The sequence below is a fragment of the Cynocephalus volans genome, chromosome 10 (genome assembly GCF_027409185.1).
Source record: "Cynocephalus volans isolate mCynVol1 chromosome 10, mCynVol1.pri, whole genome shotgun sequence".
Taxonomy (NCBI): Eukaryota; Metazoa; Chordata; class Mammalia; order Dermoptera; family Cynocephalidae; genus Cynocephalus; species Cynocephalus volans.
In genome coordinates, this window is record NC_084469.1 from 101158463 (window position 1) to 101179655 (window position 21193).

At 38.5% G+C, this 21193-nt stretch overlaps 2 protein-coding genes across 2 annotated transcripts; one reads left to right on the forward strand and one right to left on the reverse strand.

Moving 5' to 3' along the window:
• Positions 1-2779: 2779 nt before the first annotated feature.
• Positions 2780-3718, reverse strand: LOC134388358 (olfactory receptor 7G2-like). The gene has a single exon (XM_063111336.1). It carries the CDS (start codon positions 3713-3715, stop codon positions 2780-2782), a length of 936 nt encoding a protein of 311 aa, XP_062967406.1. The 5' UTR covers positions 3716-3718.
• A 13781-nt stretch (positions 3719-17499) lies between these two features.
• On the forward strand, positions 17500-20510 carry LOC134387554 (methyl-CpG-binding domain protein 3-like 2B). Its single transcript, XM_063110000.1, has 2 exons — positions 17500-17625; positions 19836-20510. Exons 1-2 carry the CDS (start codon positions 17500-17502, stop codon positions 20508-20510), a joined length of 801 nt encoding a protein of 266 aa, XP_062966070.1.
• Positions 20511-21193: the final 683 nt, after the last annotated feature.

The following is a 21193-nucleotide window of genomic DNA, read 5'->3' on the forward strand; positions in this document are numbered from 1 at the left end:
AGTAGAATATGCATATCAAAATCTAAATAATCAGAGGGGAAAATGATCTTAAAAGCATGAACCTACAGAATCAATAATCAAACATGAAAATACTCTTACAGGGGGGCATAATGAGAATTTGAAAATAAGTGTTTGCTTTTTGAGTCTGGCTTCTCTATTTCAGGATATTGCCTTTGGTATTCATACCAGTTGTTGCATATATCAGTCCCTCACTCTTTTTGAATTCTACACCATATTCTAATATAATAATATATCACAGTTTATTTATCCATTTACCCTGTAAGGATATTTGGGCTATTTCTTTTTTTATCCATTATGAATGGAACTGCTATAAGTAATCATACACAGGTCTTGGTGACATATGACCCTATTTAAGGCATTATGAAAAAGTCAAAACTTAAAGACGGAGGACAGCTAAGTTGGCTCACAAACATAAATGTTACTACAAAGAGGCTGCAAAAAGTTTAGGTGGAGGTGGAGGTGGTGTGGCGTAACTTCTCCTCATCCTGATTGCAGCAGTGGTTACAAGTCTATACATTTGTTCAAATTCAAAGAAGAGTAGACAGAAAGTTCATTCTACTGAATGATAATTTTAAAATTAATTTTTAAAAGAATAACACATAAGCATATTTTGCATCCTCAAAGAATTAGAACATAAAATTATGTACTTTAAAAATAACAAAGTTTCTGAGAGACATTTTTACACCCTTCTTCATAGCCACACTATTCACAATATTCAAGACCTGAAAGAATCCTCGGTGTCCATCAATTGATGAATGAATACACAAAATGTGGTATATACATACAATGGAGTATAATTGAACCTTCAAAGGAAATAACAAATTTTATGTGTTTGAGTGAATAAATGATAAGACATGATGTTCGATCTTACTGCGATTCTCATAGCACGAATAAGATCAAATACTGGCAATTTTGCAGGAGAGAAGTATCTCATAGAAAATAAAGAGGAAAATAAAATAAAGTGAGAAGAACAGAATTCAGGATAGTGGATTTGCCACTGGAAGGGGACAGAGTCATATGAGAGGGGGATCCTTCCAATGGGTTCTACGGTGACATCATTGCCTTATTTGTAACCCTTGGGTGGATATACATGGTTTTATTATGTTACTATTCTCTCCAGAATGAAAAATAGATTATATGTATTACTTTATATAATTTAACAAGTAAAATTAAGGAAAGGGCTGTTATACTCCTAACCTTCACTACATTTTCCCATCTTCTTGTAATATTAATGTCTTGAATATCAGATGTCACAGTTCATCAAAATCTCTGAGAGTGCTTATTAAAAATTCTCTTATCTTGCACATCTTTCAGAGATTCAATTTCAGTAGGTCCTGGTAAGGTCAAGAACTCTGTCTATGAGAAAAGGTCTCAAGTGATTCATCTCTGCAGCTCTTCTGTGGACATCAATTGTGGAAATTCATTATGAGACGATATCATGAACTCCAGGCAAGGAGCCATTTCCTAAACATTTTGGTGAAAACAAACAAACAAGTCCATCTATTTCACACACATTTTAAATCACTGAGATATTCTAAATACAGCGATTTCATAGATGGTTAAAGTGAGTGTTGTATAGGTTAACGTTGCCCTGTACAGAGAGTTTACCAGTGTCCAATCTCAGGAATTACTAAATTGAAAGATGAAATCTTATCCCCTATATTTCACTGTAAGGTTAACCATGGAGTGCAATTCACATAATCCTACCCGTGCAATCTGGTAGATCCTGGTCTGTCTCTGCTATGAACACAGCCTTGTAGGGATCCTTTCCCTGACCTATCTAACTTCTCCCAATTTCCCTCCCCTCAGAACATTCCCTAAAATAATAGTACATAGAACACAGGAATTTGCTATTTCACTAGGTGAGCTTTCAAGAGTGAATATACGATGTAGGTGATTTTCGTGTCCCTTTACCAAATCCTCCCTCCCCCCTCTGACCCCTCCGTCAATGTCATATATGTTCGCTATATTTTAAATAAAGCATAATAAAGTTTCTTTGGCTATAGGAATGCATAGTGGAGGCATATAAAGGAGGTTTGAGACTTTTCTGAATATGGGGCACGAATCCTTGGCTGCGAGTGGGACACTTTGAAGAAGAATTAAGGAAGCTAATGAATACAATGATTGACAGAAGGATGTGTCAGCTAAGAGATAATGTAGTAAATTAGGAAAAGTTAGAAGAGTCTAAGTAAACTGTGTAAATTAGTAACACTCACGGAAATTCATTAAGGCCAATTTGAAGTAAGATGACTCAAAATTACTGTCAAAGAAAATTACAAAGGTCTGAAAAATGGCTTAATACAAGAACCGTAGCAATTGTATTTCTTAGGACAATATTTTGTTCTTTAGATCCTGATAAACATTGTGGCAATTATGTTAAAAATATTAATGATGAAAGAAATAACAATATTGCAGGAACCCCACCTCAGGTTCACCTTCTGTAGACTCTGACTGAACAACTGAACTTAAAGAATAGAATTCAGTTTCAAAATATCAAAAATGTATACATTGGTTATGATGTGGTGCTGATTACAACAAGGTCAAGGGTTTGGATCCCTGTACCAGTGAGCCAGGAAAAAATAAAGTAAGTTATACAAAGGGAAAGCCAGTTTCAACCTTATTTTTAAACAAACTTAGCCATTATATTATCTAGTCTTTTCATAACAATTCAGTGACAAAAGTGTAAGGCACTGTGGCTTACCCAGTATCCCTTTCACTGTGCCTCATCCTAGTAACCCAGGCCAATCCAGATGACACATCACAGATAAGAAAATCTACTGAGGAGGTTCCTCAAGGCCCCCTTCACATCCGTGTTCCTCAGGCTGTAGATGAAGGGGTTCATCATGGGAGTGACCACAGTGTACATCATCGAAGCAACTGCACTCTTCCTGGAAGAGTGTGTAAATGCAGAACTAAAGTACACTCCAAAACCTGTCCCATAGAATGAGAAAACAACTGAGAGGTGAGACCCACAGGTGGAAAAAGCTTTGTACTTTCCTCCTGCTGAAGGTATTCTCAAAACAGCAGAAACAATGTGAATATAAGAGAAAATGATTCCAGAGAGGGGTATCCCACCTAACATGCATGCTGCAAAATATATCAGAATGTTGTTGATGAGGGTATCAGAGCAGGCGAGCTTGATGACATGAACAGCTTCACAGAAGAAGAGGGGGATTTCTGGGTCTGTGCAGAAGGACAGCCGCTGCAGCATCAGACTGTGCAGCAGGGAATGCACAACACTAATAGACAGGGAGAGGAGAATCATCAGGCCACAAAGCCGAGGGTTCATGATGACCGTGTATCTCAGGGGGTGACAAATGGCCACATAGCGGTCATAGGCCATCACCCCTAGGAGAAAATTTTCCAAACAGGACAAAACCAGGACAAAATAGATCTGGGTGAGGCAGCCTGTGTAAGTGATGCTTGAATGCTGAGCTTGGATGTTCACTAACATTTTGGGGATCGTGGCTGTGCTTAAAGAGATGTCAGTAAAGGACAGATTGGAGAGAAGGAAGTACATGGGGGTGTGGAGGTGGGAGTCAGAGATGACAGCCAGGATGATGAGCAGGTTTCCCAGGACGGTGACCAGGTACATGGACAGGAACAGGCTGAAGAGGAGGGGCTGCAGTTCTGGATCCTCTGTCACCTCCAAGAGAAGAAATTCTAAAACAGCTGTTTGGTTTCTGGTTTCCATGTTGTTAATGAATCTGGTGGAAATATGGGGTTGTGACAAGATCATCAGATATTTTGTAGTCCCACAGGTGCAGCATCACCAAAGGGAATCACCACCTTGTGAAGAGAAGCCGATAAATGAAAGGAGTTCAAAAGGGGTCATCATGGCTCCTAAGCATGCAAAGTCCACAGCTAACGTTGTCAGTAAGTGGCCACATCGAGTGATTGTGTAATAGGCTATGCCACCTAGGTGTGTGTAAGGACACTCTGTGATGTTCACACGATGGTGAAATCACCTAAAGATGCATTTCTCAGAACATCTCCCTGATGTTAAGTGACCCATGGCTGTATCTTGCAACCATGAGCTAGGAAGCAAGAGGGCAAATGTAATGCACTAAAGATGGTAAAGCGGAGAAACAGAAACAGGCTGGAACCCTGACGGCATTCTTGGGATGATACATCCTTGGACTTCTTGTTATGTGGGACAAATAAACTCCTACTTATTGAAAGAAAGAGAAAGAAAAAGAAAAAGAAAAGGGAACGAAAAGAAAGGAAGGAAGGAAGGAAGGAAGAGGTGCCTTCTGTATGCATCCTATGTTGTTACTTTAGTAAAGACCTTAATCTGATATAGCAGAACATCAACAATTTTTAAGTCTGGGAAGAGGGAGGGGGTGGTCCTTTTTTAAATTAAACTCTCTGTGTTATTTGATTATTTAAAACATTCAGTAATTTTATAAAGAAAATCAGATAAACTAGGGAGGCAACCTGAAGATGCTTTCTGGATCCCCCATGACATCAGAGCCAGGACACAGAGACAATACAAAGGTGTGTCAAGGGAAGGGAAAGTGGAGTTTAGTAAACGTTCTGCCCTCACCACTGCAAGATTGCAAGTAAAGGACAGAGAATTTTATAACAGACATCCTGTTTTATTTTTTATTTTTAAATTTTTTTTCAAGGTTAGATCACCAACTTTTTATTTTTATTGAATCAAAATTGATTATACATATATTCTGGGTTCAACATTGAGATATGTTGATCAAATCAATATTACTAGATACATATTGTTACAAATCGTAATTACTCTTTATGCCCCTTGTCCAGTCCCTCCCCATCCCCCTCTTCTGCTCCCCTCCCTCCTCTAATTACCCTAGATTTCTTCTCTCCTTCTGAAAGAATCATGGTTACTCTGCTGATCATCCTGTTTTAGAAGAGGCAGATTTCTGCTCTAGAGAAAAATAGTCCTAACCATAGCAGGGACTGGGTGAAAGATTAGTAGATGACAGTAAATTGATTATCACGCAATGGTACAAGGACAGATGTGAAGATGACAATTAGGCAGGAGACCCGTGGTGACTTGATGCCAATCATCTGATGTGTGTACTCTCTTCCCAGCTTCCCCTAGCTGCACCTGTAGTAAAACATCTGCCCTCTCTTACAAACATTTACCAAAGCATTTTAGGTTACCTGGCTGGTGTCACCATGGGATAATGCTTAACCTCTCTGGATGTATCGTACAGAAGATGTGTCCCCAGGAAGATGTGTCCTGGGCAGGAGAGATCATCTGCTGAAGGAAGCTCATGTGTGCAACTGTTTTGCTGAGGAATGACTGTTAAGTGATGTGGCCTCAGGCGCATTGCAGTCTCTGTGCCCCCAGAGGCTCAATATCCAAAGCTCCTCATTAGCCAAGGAATTTTATTGCCACTGTGATTCCCGGACACTGCAAATCCTCAGAGAACAAGACTTTAGAAGGGAGGGATTCAGGATGGCTGCTTGTCTGACCCTGTGAGGCCAGGTGTGCACCACATACTTTCCTCCACCTGTGCCTGCTCCTCCCCATGTCACATACCTTGTCTGGTGGACACACAGCCTTCTCTAATTGAAATCCAGTCTTCTTTAGTTAGGGGTGAACTAAGGCATTGTTATCCAGAAAATGATATCAGGAAATTTAACACCAATCTAAGTGTAGAAATATGACGGTCTTCAAAAATTTCATGTAAAGATCCATATTATGTTTTTATTTCATTTTTCTGCAAACTTTTTGAAGTACCCACATATAGTTTATAAATATGGAAATAAATAATAAATTTTAAATATATATAAACAAATGTAAAAATGCAAAACCTCAAGGTTTTTTTTGGTCTATAAGCCGTTTAATATTTCCTGAACCTTAATTTTTCACTATGTATATCTTAGATAGCTGATCTGATTTATTCTCTGTGTTAATTGTATCTCTGATTAATACAGACTGATGTCTTAGTCTGTTTTTAGGCTTCATAACCACCTTTTAAATTTTATCAGCATAGTTTCAATGTACATTTTTCTTCACTTGTAGGTGCTGTGGGTTGAGATTATGGCTCTTGATCTTCGATAGAGTTGTAAGAAATCACAGTGTATGACCAAGTACTAATGTGTAAGTATAATCTCAGCACATTTAGACTTTACCCAGTATTTAGTAGGTGGAGATGGTACTTCATATTAATATTAAGTCAAAATGTTTTACTTTGCAGTATTGAGTATTTTCATGTGTTTATAAATTATTTTCTTCTCTCAGTTTCTTCTGTATGAACTTTGTTAACTGTGGAAATGGATAAACCAACTGTGGTATGCACCTACAATGGAATATTATTCGACATGAAAAAGGAAAAGAAATTCTGTCACATGCTACAATATGAATGAGCCTTGAGGACATTATGCTAAGTCCAATGAGCCAGAAACAAAAGGACTAATACGGTATGACAACACTCCTATGAGGTACCTAGAGTAGTCAAATTCATAGATGAAGAAAGTAGAATGGTACTTACTAAGGGCTGAGAGCAGAGGAAAAAGAGATGTTCAAAACTACAGTGTTTCAGATTTGCAAGAAGAAAAAGTTTCTATACTTAGCATTACTGAACTGTACACTTAAAATGGCGAAGATGGTAATTTTTATGTTATGTTAATTTTTAAAGAGGGGAAAGGCATGCAAAATATTTTGTTAAAAAGTATATTGAAACCAAAAAAAAAAATCTGCACAAATTAAACAAGAATAGTTTAGTATTAATTATCAGGTTAAATATCTTATAGTAAAAAGTAGTTAGAGAAATATTATTAAGAATCAGTAGAAAAAGTGAACTCTAGGCTTTACACAGTTACAGACAGAAGAATGGCTTAGAAAACACAGTTAATTTTTTCACTCAGAAAGACAAATACAAACTGATTTTTTTAAATGAGAGAGCTGGCGAAGGGTCATGAAAAATGACTACATTGTATATTATTGAATGTACTAATTACCCTGATTTGAGCATCATATATTGTATTGATATTCAACTCTGTACCCCACAGATATGTACAATTTCCTAGGTTAGCATAAAAAAATTTTTAAAGACCTAAATAGATGGAGAAATTTTGATATGTGTTCATCTAAAAGGATCTACAAAATATATAGCACAAAATGATATTTGAAAATGTAAACTGAAAAACTGAAGACAAACCAAATTCTATAGACTGAGAAATTCTAATGGGTGATAAGCAGCATGGGGAAGGAGTCCCTAAGGAGACCTTATAGTTACCACGTCTGTCTGTGAACGCAGGGGGTCAGGTGTCTACAGGTCTGGGCAATCTAAATGATAAAGATACAGCCCTGAAGAAAATAGAAAAAAAAAAAAATCCTTGCCCACATATAATGTAGAGTCCATATAGGAAGACAGACTATGAACAGATAAATATGTAAAACATGCATCATGTCAGATGGTAATTAATGTAAGGGAGAGAAAAATAAAGCATAAAAGAAATTTGGCACACGGGAGGACATAATACAATTTTGAATAGGTCTTATTTCTTTTTTTAAATTTTTATAAGTAATTTTATTTATAATAGTAATTTGTGCACTGAAAATAAGTGTAAGTAAAAAATGCCTGTGTTCTAAATAGGAAGGAGGAAAGAAAAAGCAAGCAGCAACTGAAAGATCCATATCTTTCTCTCCCTAGCAGTCAAAATTATTAATGCAGATCTGTAGACAAAGGAGACAACAAAATTTCTCAAAGGAAGATATACGAATGGCCAACAGACCCATGAAAAAATACTCAACATCACTCAGCATCCGGGAAATTCAAATCAAAACCACACTGAGATACCATCTAACCCCAGTTAGGATGGCTAAAATCCAAAAGGCTCTGAACGATAAATGCTGGCCAGGTTGTGGAGAAAAAGGAACTCTCATACATTGTTGGTGGGACTGCAAAATGGTGCAGTCTTTATGGAAAATGGTATGGAGATTCCTCAAACAATTGCAGATAGATCTACCATACGACCCAGCTATGCCACTGCTGGGAATATATCCAGAGAAATAGAAATCACTGAGTCGAAAGTATACCTGTTCTCCAATGTTCATTGGAGCACTATTTACAATAGCTAAAAGTTGGAACCAACCCAAATGTGGTATATCTACACAATGGAATACTACTCAGCTATAAAAAGAATGAAATACTGCCATTTGCAACGACATGGATGGACCTAGAGAGAATTATATTAAGTGAAACAAGTCAGGCACAGAAAGAGAAATACCACATGTTCTCACTTATTTGTGGGAGCTAAAAATAAATAAATATATACACAGAAATAAAAAACAGGGTGGGGGGTGGGCAGAAGACATAACAATTACAATTTCCTTCAAGTTTATGCCACAAGCGAACAGAAAGGACATTGTTGGGAGGGAGGGGGGAGAAGGAGGAGGGAGGGAGGTCTCGGTAATGGGCCACAATAATCAACCACAGTGTATGTTGGCAAAATAAAATAAAATTTGGAAGAATAAAAAAATGTAATTCTGGTTTCTAATGTAAAATACTGTTCAAAAGAGAATATAAAAGTATAGAGAAAAAGTATGATTAACGTATTAGAATAGGTCTTATTTCTAAGAGGAATTATTTGGAGCAAAGAAAGGTGAGGTATAGGAAGGGATCCATACAGGTATCTGGTAGCAGGGAATTTCAGGCAGAAAGAAGAAGGGCAAAGGCCCTGAGGTGAAAGCATACCTGGCGGGCTCAGTAATCGTAAAGGCATCCAATATGGTTCAAACAGCATGAGTAATGGGAGAATAGCAAAGACGAAAACAAAAAGGTAGTGTAACGTGGGGCAGATTATACAAGTAGCTCCCTGATTGCAAGGGCAGAAGCAGGTGCTATGGTCTGAAGCTCACGTGGAAGCTTGATCCTCAATGTGGCAGTGCTGAGAGGTGAGACCTTAGAGAGGTGACTTGATTGTGGGAGCTGTACCCTCACAAATGTAATAATCATTCATGTATCAGTGGGTTAATGCATGAATGTGTTGTCATGGGGGGGCACTGGTGGCTTTATAAGGACAGCAAGTGAGCACATTAACTTCTCTTGCTCAGCCCTCATCATGTGATACCCTGCGTCACCACAGGACCCTGCAGAGAATCCCCACCAAGAAAAAAGTCCCTGCCAGAAACACCCGTTTGGCCTTGGATTTCCATCCCCCAAAAGTGTAAAATATAAATTTAATTTCTGTATAAGTTAGGTACACCCGGTTTTAGGTATTCTGTTAGCAGCAGCAGAAAAGTGACCCATACAACAGGGTAGCCCGGGTTTAGGGTTGTAATCATCTACCCTAACATAATGGTGACTTGCTTGAGCCATGGCAGTAATAGTGAAATTAGTGAGATTTGACTAGAAACTGGATATATTTTGATATTCTAGACAACAGGTATCTGAAAAATTGAGCACAGGGTGTACGAGAAAGGAATTAATGATAATGTTAGAATGTTTTGCCTGGACACCTGAAAGAATGAAATAGCCATCAATTGTGATAGAAAAAAACTATGGATGAAGCTTATTTGCGTGTTTACAAGTATATTAGGATTGTAGTTTTAGATACGTTGAGTTTGAGTTCCCTATTAGGCATGTACATGGAGAGTTTAAGTGGGAGGTTAAATATCCAACTCTGGAATTCAGGGGAGAAGTATTCTATAAAGACATAAAATTGGGAATGATTGTATGTAGGTGACTTCATTTAAAAATTATGGTGAAATATATAAATTCACACACACACACACACACACACAAAAAAAAAAAAAAACCGCGGGGGTGTGAAGAAGATATAACAACCACAACTACTTGAAGTTGATACGACAAGCAAACAGAAAGGACATTGTTGGGGGGGAGGGGGGGAGGGAGAAGGGAGGGAGGTTTTGGTGATGGGGAGCAATAACCAGCCACAATGTATATCGACAAAATAAAACTTTAAATAAATAAATAAATAAATAAATAAATAAATAAATAAATAAATAAATAAATAAATAAATAAATAAAAATTATGGTGGGGAGCTGGCTTGTTAGCTCAGTTGGTTAGTGCACAGCATTGTAGCACCAAGGTCAAAGGTTTGGATCCCCGTACCGGCCAGCTGCCACAAATTATGGTAAAATGTACATAACCTAAAATTTACCATTATAACCACTTTCGAGTGTACAATTCAGTAGTGTTAAGTACATTTGCATTGTTATGCAGCCAATCTCCAGAACTCTTTCCATTTTGGAAAAATAAAACTCTATACCCTATAAAGAACAAGTTGCCTTTTCCATCCCTGTCCCCAGACTCTGGTAACCATAATTTTACTCTATGAATTTGTCTACTCTACATACCTCCAATAAATGACATCATTAGGTATTTGTCTTTCTGTGACTGGCTTGCTTCACTTAGCATAATGCACTCAAGTTTCATCCTTGTTACAGCACGTGTCAAATTTCCTTCTTTTTAAAGCTGAATAATATTCCTTGTATGTGTATACCACATTTTGTTTACCCATTTATCATGTTGACTAGTAGAAGCTCAGTGTGTGGAGATATTTTTGCCTGCAGTTGGGATATTACGACTCATATATTAGACACACACACAGCATAACTGAATTTTGTTTCTAGCAAACTTATGGCCTTTTTTATTTGCTAAATAGATGATTGGATAAGGAAACTGGTAGGTATACACTATGGAATACTACTTTGCCATAAAAAAAGAATGACATACTCCCATTTGCAACAATGTGGATAAACCTGGAGAAACTTATGTTGAGTGAAACAAGCAAAGCACATAGGGATAAATACCGCATGTACTCACTCATATGTGGGAGCTAAGAGAGAAAGGAAGGCAGGCCCACAGTAGTGCTGTGATCCAACAGAGGGAGGGAACATTCCTAGGGCTACACATTGAAGTTGAGGGGAGAGGGGGAGGGGGAAGGAGGTTGGGGGATAAATGGGAGGGGTCAAAGGGTACATCAGTAATTTCTGGTGACAGGTATGCCCCCAGTATGAATCTGTCCCTCACATTGTGGGTAGGAGGGGGGACAATCAGCTTTGTATCTCATGAATATTCATAATAAATAAATAATAAAAAAAATAAATTAAAAAAGGTGTTTAGTGTCCAGAAGGGAGCTGTCATAATTGTCAGAACATAAAGAACACATATTGGATGTTAAGACCACCATCTTTGCATTTAAGGTGCACAAGTACATAAGGGCCTCAATAAATCCTTGGGACATAAGTGTCCTGTTACATTGTCGATTTTCCAAGGAGAAGGCAAACAAGCACCAGAAATCATAATGAAGGGAAACACTAAAAAGGCTGAATGTAAATTGATGACCATGAAATACTGAGTGCTAGAAGGGATCACAGACAGATCAGTGTTAGGGTGGGGTAAGACTTTCTAAGATAAACAGAAGCTGAGGGCAGTTCATTATCACTAGGTCTACTCTACAACACATGGTAAAAGGAGTCCTTCAGTTTGCAGTGAAAAAACATTAGACAGTAAGTGAAATCTTTATGAAAAAATAAATATTTCTGATGAGATAAATAATTAACAAATAAAAAAGCCACTGTTGTATTTTTAATTTGTAACTCCACTTTTTATGTTCTATAGGATTTAAAAGACAAATGCATAAAACTTTATAAAACTATCTTATAGAGGAGCAAAACCTAAAGATTCATATTGAGTTAATAACAGCATATAGAAGGAGGACATAAATTCTGTATTAGAGCAAAGTTTTTGCATGCAATTGAATTTAAAGTGGTGTCAATTTCATCTATATTATTATAAATTAAGAATGTTCAATGTAATGCCCACAGTAACCACAAAGAAAATTTCTAATATATACAAAAAAGGAAAGAAGAAAAAATCAAAAGGGTTTACGTCAAAAAATCAGTTAGACACAAAATAAAGCAGAAATAGAGGTAATAAGGGGGGAAAAAGTAAAACATACAGAAAAAAAGGAAAACAGCATAAATAAGTCTCTTCTTACTAGTAATTTCTTTAAAAGTAAATGGACTAAGCTTTATGATCAAAAAGCAGAAGTTAGCAGTATAAATTTAAAAAACATAATCCAAGTATATTTTATCTATGAGAGACTCACTTTAGGTTCAAAAAAAATTAAAATGAGAGAACAGAATGAGATATTTCATGTAAACAGTAACAAAAGACAGGTGGGGTGGCCATACTGATGTAACAAAGTAGACTTTAGGTCACCACAATTAAAATAGACAAAGACATGTATATTGATAAAAGGGTCAACTCACAGAGATAATATGACAATTAGAAACATATACGCACCAAGCAACAGGCCCTTAAAATACATTAACACTGACAAATTAAACTATGTAAAAACTAAGCATGTGTTCATGCAAAAAAACTATAAAGGATATAAAAAAAGCACATACAAAAAAAGACATTTGCAATGCATATGTCTGGAATGGAAACTAATACCCTGATTATATAAAGAATGCATATGAATTAATAAGAAAAAGATAAACAGTTCAGTATAAATACTACAAACAGATATTTAATACAAGGGAAAATAAAGGGCCTCAAAATATGTGAAAAGACCTTCAAGCGTACAATAATAAGAGATATGCAAGTAAATGAAATAATTTTAAAACCACTAGATTTTCAGTGTAAACAAAACTGGAGGGCCATGATATGGATCACCAAGAACATTTAATGTATATGTAAATTCGTTCAACCGCTTAGAAAAACTGTTTGAAAATACCGAAAGGAGAATAGTTACAACCTTACGTGCAAAATTTTCTGCTAACTATAAACCTCTCTCTCATTTCCACCAGGAGACAAACATAAAACATTCAAACATAGTTATTTATAACAGAAAAATATAAATAAAATTTTCATCAATATCAGAAAAGATCACAATGTTAAGTCACCACACATAATGTAAAAATACATAACATTGGAAATAAATTAATTATGGCTACACCCAACAACATGACTGAATGCTAAAAGTGCAATACTGAGAAAATAATAAGTGCAGAGAAATTCATATGTTAAGATTACACTTTGCACAAATTTGAGAAGAGAAAATTTGAAATTGGACTGGAACACATACAAGCATGATTTGATGACATTTAATCCTATTGCCAGTTTCACATGGCATTTTTATAGAATTCAACCTAATAGAACATCATAAAAAATGATAAATACAGATTTCAGGATAGTGTTTGCTGCTGAGAGAGGACAGGGTGATGTGTGTGGCTGACCTTTGGGTGGATCCTGTGATGATGGTGTTGCTTTCCTTTTAACCCCTAAATTAGTTTATCTGTTTTTATTATGTTACTTTTATTTCAGAACTACAGATAGGTCTTAAGCACCACTTAGCACGTTATTTTCCATGTAAAATTGAGGTAATGCCTTCCATTATTACAAATTCTAAATACATTCTCCCGTGATGTTCTAATATGGAAGTCGTGTATGTCAGACTTCGGAGGTCATCAGAATATCACAAAATACTTACAAATAATGCTCATCACTCACATATCTCTCCAGAGATTCAAAGTCATTATTTCTTGGGCGAGGATATGGGCAAAAGTCTCAGGTGAAACTCACACAGGATTTTGAACTTGAATGAAGAAAAAGATAGAATACATCTTATCATTGCGATGTAGGTTATATTTGTAATGATTTTAATTGGATTTTGGCTTAAATAAAAGTGTTTAAAAAATAAGTTTCATCTTTCATCTACTTTTATTTACTTTCCCTAAAGAGTTTGCTCAAAAATATGCTTATTTTTCTGTTTTGGTGGCTGGCCGGCACAGGTTTCTAACCCTGGACCTTGGTGTTATCAGCACCACGTTCTAATCAGTTCAGCTAACTGGCCAGCCCCACCAAATGTGCATCTTTATGGCACAGACTCTATTCCTATTGGGGATGGCTGGAAAAAGCCACATATGTCACAGCCCACAGTGAGTGGTCAGGGGTGGACGTCCCCAAGGCAATGGAGGATTCTCCATGTCACAGACGGAAACAGTCCACCCTTCCCGGTAGCACAGAGACAAACACACACACACACACACAAACACACACGTACACACACACAATCACAGAGGCATATTCAGAAATTTAATTATGACTTCACTCATCATTCTCCAGCTTTCTCCACTATTTTTCAAATGTCACAACAAGGTACTTCTAAAGAGTCTTTCCTGGTTGCTCTCAGGGTAGGAAGCCAGAGCTGACCTGTTTGAACAATTAGACAGAAATCAAAAACAGTAAACGTGTCAGGATGTGCTATAGTTTAAACGTGATTTCCACGTAAAAGCTCATGGCAATTAGATTCACAGTTGGGCAGTGTTGTGAGGTGGGGTCGAGTGGGAAGGTTTTGAGTCACGGGGCCGAATCCCTCATGCACGTTAGTGTCCTCCCTCGGGAATGAGTGAGCTCTGGCTCTATCAGTTCTCTAGAGAGCTGAGTGTTAAAAACAGCCTGGCACCTCCCTCGCTCCTCTTCTCTGTGGCCGTGTCATCTCTCACACCTGCCAGCTGCTCTTCCGCTTCCCTCCCTGAGTGGAAGCAGCTTGAGGCCCTCGTCAGATGTCAGAGGAAGTTGCATCTGACTTTCCAGTATACAGAATTCTGAGCCAAGCAAACCTCTTTTCTTTATAAACTATCCAGTCTTGGGGATTATGTTATAGCAACACGAAAACAAACTAATACGGATGTCTTGTGCATTTCCCTGTTTGCCTTCACCCAGGAGTTCATTATTGATGGGTAACATAACCCCCAAAATTCATTTTAGCAATCAATTTTTATCCTATGTGACCATACTCAAAACCCACGGAGAAAATAACCTTCATAGAATGAATGAACTGGGTGTCACAAAGTGAATGTCACTACTACGCAATCCCTGCAGGATGGAAGGTGACTCAGGAAACGGGTCAGGTTGGATGGATTTTGATGGGATTGGGCTGGTACTGATTGCATTATCCCCTATTGATTAAGCGATAGTCCACCCTCCAGTTTTTCAAGTCCCTCCTGTTTTCAATGCCAAGAACAACCAATCACATCAGTTCTCGCCCACAAATCCTCTGGCTCCAGCCCTTCTGATGACACCGAAGGACTCCCCTGGGAGCTCACTGTCAGAGCATGTTCCACCCGCCTCAGCCACAGGAATCTCTCTCCAAAGCTCAGGCTCTCTGTGAGACCAGCCTTAGGGCCGACACCTCTCCCTCAAGAGAAGTGAAGAATCAGGGGCCCCAAGGTCGATATTCGCATGAAACAGATAGAGAAATGCTTTTGCTAACAGAGAAAAGCCAGCCCTTTACCACGAAGACTTACTGATGTCCAAAAAGCCCCAGTGCAGTGGAAGAGGTAGACGTGCATCCAGCTCTAATAGATCCCGTCAAACAGTTTTCCAAAGGGGTTGTACCCACTCAAACTCACGCTGATTCCTCCATAGACTTGGAAGCACTTGGTATTAATGTCTTTTCCATTTTATCTAAACTGATCTGCCTATAGCAGTATCTTGTGATTTTTATTAGCAATATCCTGAAGCGGTTAAATATTTGATCACAATTTTGTTGACCATTTGTTTCTCCTCTTCTCAGTGGTGCCGACTTCAGTTTTTACCCATTTTTTAAAGTGAGTTATCAGTATTTTTTTTTATTTGACAGAATTCGTTATGTATTCTAGCTTCATTTACTCCACCAGATGGATGTAATGCAAATCTCTTCTCCCACTCTGGTTTTTTCAACTCCTCTCTTTTATTAATTAATTTGGATGAATAGCGGCTCTTATACCTTAATATGATCCAAGTTATAATTTTCTCTTTTCTATTTTGAGTTTTATTTTATCAAGACCAAAAATGGTTTCCTCATTCATTGTTAAGCTGCTCTTCTACCATTTTTTTTAATTAAAGCTATTTACTGTGTTTTACGTTTAGAACTGCAAATAGGAACATAAGAAGTTAAGAAGAGATTGAACACAGCAAAAGCCTAGATTACTAAACTGAAACACAGTTTTTGAGTTAATATCCCTGTAAACTCACAGCATGAACAACGTCTGATAATTTAGGAAAGAGTTAAAGCAAATGGGGTGTGATTAAAAAGAGAGTAGAGAAACTAGAGGAAGTAGGAATATTTAGAATAAAAATACAAACACACATTCCAAAATGAAGACATCAACCCACAGATTCACTTAACTCCACATCCTGCAAACATAGTAAACACACAGGAAGCAATAATTAGCTACACAGTGGTCCAGAAACCAAAGATAATGAGAAAGATTTTAGAGAATGCAGAGGCCAAAGAAGCAAGAAAAAGACCAACAGAGGAGGTCTCCAAATAAATAAAATGACATAGACGTCAATGGAGGACTATTTTTAAAGTGCTCAAAGAAACCTGCTAAACCAGAATTAAATACCCAGCCCCAGAGTTGCCCCAAAATATAAATGCCTTCAGAAATACTGAAATGTAAACATTTTGTTGTTAGCAGCCTTGAATTAGAAAAATGTACTCAAATGAGCTCTGAAACACAAACAAATGCAGTGCTCGACCGAGAACTAAAAATGCAGGAAAGAATAAAAAGCAACAAAAAGATTAATATATGGATGAATATTGCTTTATGAGGCAGTACTAGAAATGTCTCATGGACAGTAAATATACGTACAATTAAAAGGCACAAGGGCCGGCCCATGGCTCACTTGGGAGAGTGTGGTGCCGACAACACCAAGTCAAGGGTTAAGATCCCCTTACCGGTCACCTTAAAAAAAAAAAGGCACAACATCGGTAATACAAAAGTTAGGAAGGGTAAAAATAGAATTAAAACTGTTCTAAGGCATCACTATTTGGGGGAGGGGGTAAAAGCAGTTATCTGTATCAGAGCATACAAAGGATTCATGATTCCATTATTACTGAGTTACTCAGATTTGTATATCATCGTATCCAACAAGTTTATTGAGAGAACAATGGAAAATAAAATATTTAATTCAAAGTCAGTCAAATAAAGGACAAAAGGAATATTAATCAGTTAAGTGAAAGCCTAGGGAAAGGGTAAGATGGTTGAAATAATCTCAAATTTACTGGTAATTACATGAAACACAAGTGCACAAAACAGTAATTTCTTTTCAATAACTGTACGATATATTGTATAGGATTGTGAATAAATATTTTGGGTATTCTTTACTTGATCAACTACTAAACGGTCTTTGCTTTTTTTTCCAATTAAAACAAATGTTGGATGAAAACTTATGTGCATAGAACCTTCCATTCCTATTCCTATAGAATGTGTTCAAAGACATCGAAATAGCAGCAGAAAAAGGAAACAATTAATGGTGATTTTAACTGCAAATATGACCCCTCACACACGTGTATGAAAGTTTTTCATCTACCAACACTATCTGGCAGTTTAAATAAATTTCCGTTTTTTGGTTTCTATATAAAGATTTAGAACTCTCTCAAATCCCAAGGATAGGAGACAGGACGTCTCCCAGGAATTACGCACTGATTGGGTTATCCACTCGTTTCCTCTATAAAAAAGGCATGAGATGGGAAGTCGCTGCATTTTCCAGCAAGCCACAGGCTGTCCGCATCTCTGGAATGGGGCCAGCAGGACAAGCTCTACAACCATGGACAAACCTGCCTCGACCTCTTTTCCAAGCCAGCCTGTTCTGGTGAGTACGATGTCCACAGTGACAGGAAGACTGTATGTTTGTGTCTTTTTCTTTCCATAAAACCTTTTGAAGTTAGAATACAGTTGTTCTTAAAACAAGCTTATATCTTGTGGAAATCCTCATTTCCTAGGTGTTAGCATTTGATGAGTAATATTCAAGGTATTCTCATTTTTTGCATATGAAGCTGTCTTGGGATAATAGGCAAGATTTTTTAAAAAACCAACAACATCCCAAGGAAGGGGAGGTGGTATTACTTGGCCCTGTGCTGTTGAAATCGTCCCCCTCTCTGAACAATTCTTTAACCAGAATTTCCCCCCCCTTTTTTTCTTTAATTTTATTTCTTGTGTTAAATATCATGTAGTCAGTCCTTTCCTAATGTCGCCATCACATTTAATTTTAACTAATTTTTTTCTCTTCTTTTTCTCTTTCTCCCCTCTCCTTCCTCCTTTCCCCCTTCTCCTACCCAGTTTCAGTCTCTCTTTCTCTCTGCCTGATTGTTCATCCCAGCACTTGATCATCTCTGACATTATACTAGAAATTCATGACTCTGTTTATGTCTTCTTTCCCACCAAGATTAAAATAAACAGGGGCAGGGCCGGCCCGTGGCTCCCTCGGGAGAGCGTGATGCTGACAACACCAAGCCAAGGGTTAAGGTCCCTTTACCAGTCTTCTTTTAAAAGAAAAATAAATAAATAAATAAATAAATAAACTGGGGCACTGACTTTATTCAGTTAACTTCTGATCCCAGGTTTTAGTGTGAGCTTGACACACAACAGGTTCCCTATAATCAAAAGAAACGAATATTTTTTCCTTCAAATTAGGACCTCTTGGGTATCGCAAGTGGTAGTTTTAATAATTATGCCAGGGAGAGAGAAATGAAATGAGAAGTATATTCTTCATCCCTATAAAAATTTGCTGAAGATAGAAAGGAAGTTTTTAGAATGAGGACAGCACTGATTAGGTTTGCATTTTAAACAGATTAATGTGACTAGAGTCTTATAATTGGATTAGAGAGAAAAGGATTGCAAATCAAGATGGTAGTTAATCATTTACTGCAGTAGACCATCAAAAGATTGTATCATTACAGAATTTCAGTTAAGGGAGTTTATTCAATATAGAAAGTGGGCTTTAGGAGTCTGAATAATTGAGGCTTTTCATGAGTATATTGAGCCCTTTCTAAGCACGAAGCAATATGTGAATACAGCTGTAGTAACCCACAGTGAGCTTCTCTTCATAGAGCATCCAATTTAGAGAGGAAATATAATAGAAATAGAAAATGCTATACATATAAGTACATTTTTAAAAATACCAAGAAAGAAAAACACAGTGTCTTAATTTCGATTGCTGGATCTGCAAAGGCTACTCTTGGATGATATTTTGCATTATACCTAAAAGGAGATCAGGAATTATTCACAGTTGAGAATCTCTAGGTGAATTCAAGGGATCAATGGTTGATTGATAAGAGCATGAGGTGGCAGGGGCCCAGAATGACTCTCAAGTTTAGGCTGTATATCAACAACAACAATGAAGTTTGAAATCGGAGGAAAAAGTGAGTTATTTGAGGAAGTTGTTAGATCACCTGGAGACCTTTTCACTGTGAGATGAGTCACCAATATTGTCACTGATGTGGTGAGTGGACAGGTGGATATTTGGGCCTTGGGGTTTCAGTCAGATCTGAGCTGCTGCTATGGGCATTTCCAGCTCATTAACAGTATCAGAAGACAGGGAAATGGGTGAGGTTTCCAGGCAGGAATGTGTGGTTGGAGAACAGATGAGAGATCGGGACTGACTTCTGAGAAGCCTCCGTTGTTGTGTTAGGGCAGAAAGAGGAGCCGAGGTTAACAGAAGCAGGAGAGTGGGAGGATCAGGGGGAGTAAAAATTCTGGCTGGAGTAAAATGTTTCCTTGAAGAATGATCATTTATAGTGCAGGTCTTTGTGTAAAAGACTGATGAAAAAAACGTGGTGCTTCTGAGGTTATTTCTGACCAGGAGAATTTTAGGTGAAGATGGGATCTGGGTGTAGAAGTGACTATTAAGGGTTGAGTCGTGCATGATTTCTTGGGACACTGGGAACTAAAGGAGCTGTGACAACTAGAAGGTGATTGTGTGTCCTAAAGCACAGGAAGAAGAGATACAGAGAAATCTGAGGTCTTGGGAATACAACCAACCCCTATTTTGTTTAAATTTCCTACTTTATCTTGCTTTTAAAGGGAAAGCTCAAAAGAAATATGATGACCCCAGCTTTACAGAGGAAACGACAACTAGTCTTGGTAACCAAGGCCAAGCGGAGCTCTGGTGTTAGTTGTGCACTCCCTATAGAACTGCGCAGCTGCTTCTTTCAGAGGCCGGTGACTAGAATAACTCCCCTTCTTGGCAATGAGGTTACACGCCATCAATGGCAGCAGAAGCTGGAGAAGCCCCAGCAGCTCTGTGCCTACAGAAGGCTGCAGGGACTCCAGCCCCGCAGCAGCGAAGGAGACCTTTTAAATCCTTTGAATTTTGCAAATGCCTTACAAGTCACTGCACCAGGAATTCCAGGGGAATCCCTGGGCCAAGCTGGTGCTGGGGATCTGCAATCTCGCTCCTGGCCCACCCTTGCCCAGTCTTCAGATTGGGCAGAGAGGATCCCAGGAGCAGGTCTTCATCTCTCACCGTCCTTCTACAGCCAAGTGATAACTTATGCAGACATCCGGAGGCAGATGCGGAAAGTAAAGACAGCAAGGGAAAGACTGGCCAAGGCCTTGAGGGCAGACAGGCTGGCCAGGGAGACAGAGAGAATGAGGAGCCAGGAAGGGAGTCCTGAAAAGCAGATGAAAAACAGGAAAATGCATCCTGAAGAAGCTGAGTGGTGGGGCCCTTGGGAAGTGACTCACCATGTACCATAGTGACTTCGATGTGACTGTCATCTAAAATCAATCCTCTGAACTGTGATCCTTTGTTATACCCAAATTGGTCTTGATTAAATGCTTTTGAAAGACAAAAAGTGTGAAGAGTTGATGATTTTTGGTGAGAAACTGGGTTCCATGAGCAGGGCTGGGGCTGCCCACAGCTTGGCACAGGTCACAGCCCCACTATGTCCCCTTGCCCCATACCCCCAGGTCCCCCCAGCCCACATCCCAAACTTGTACTAACTGAGCAACTGGAACACCTTGGATTGAAGTTAGTGGCTGGAGGTGGTCAATTTGGCTCAGCAGGAGAGGCGGGATTAGGTGAGTGGAGGGCACGGGCTCGGGTATGAATCCAGGGAGAGACGTGGGACATGGCCACACCAGCCAAGGGCCTGGCATCACTTCTGGAGCCCCGTTTCCTCCCCAGAGGCCTCAGCTGTTGGCTCAGGTCAGCCTGAAACTGCTGTTTCCTCACTGGTCAGACCCAGCTTTGCTGTTACCTCCTCAGAGGGGCCACTCATCACCCTCACCGTGGCAATTTTGCACTCTGGGGAGGTTTGGCCATGTCTGGAGACATTTTGGGTTGTCACAAGTTGGGGGAGGGCAGGAAGTGCTACTGTCATATGGCAGGTGGAGGTCAAGGACGCTGCTTCACATCCTACAGTGCACAGGGCAGCTCC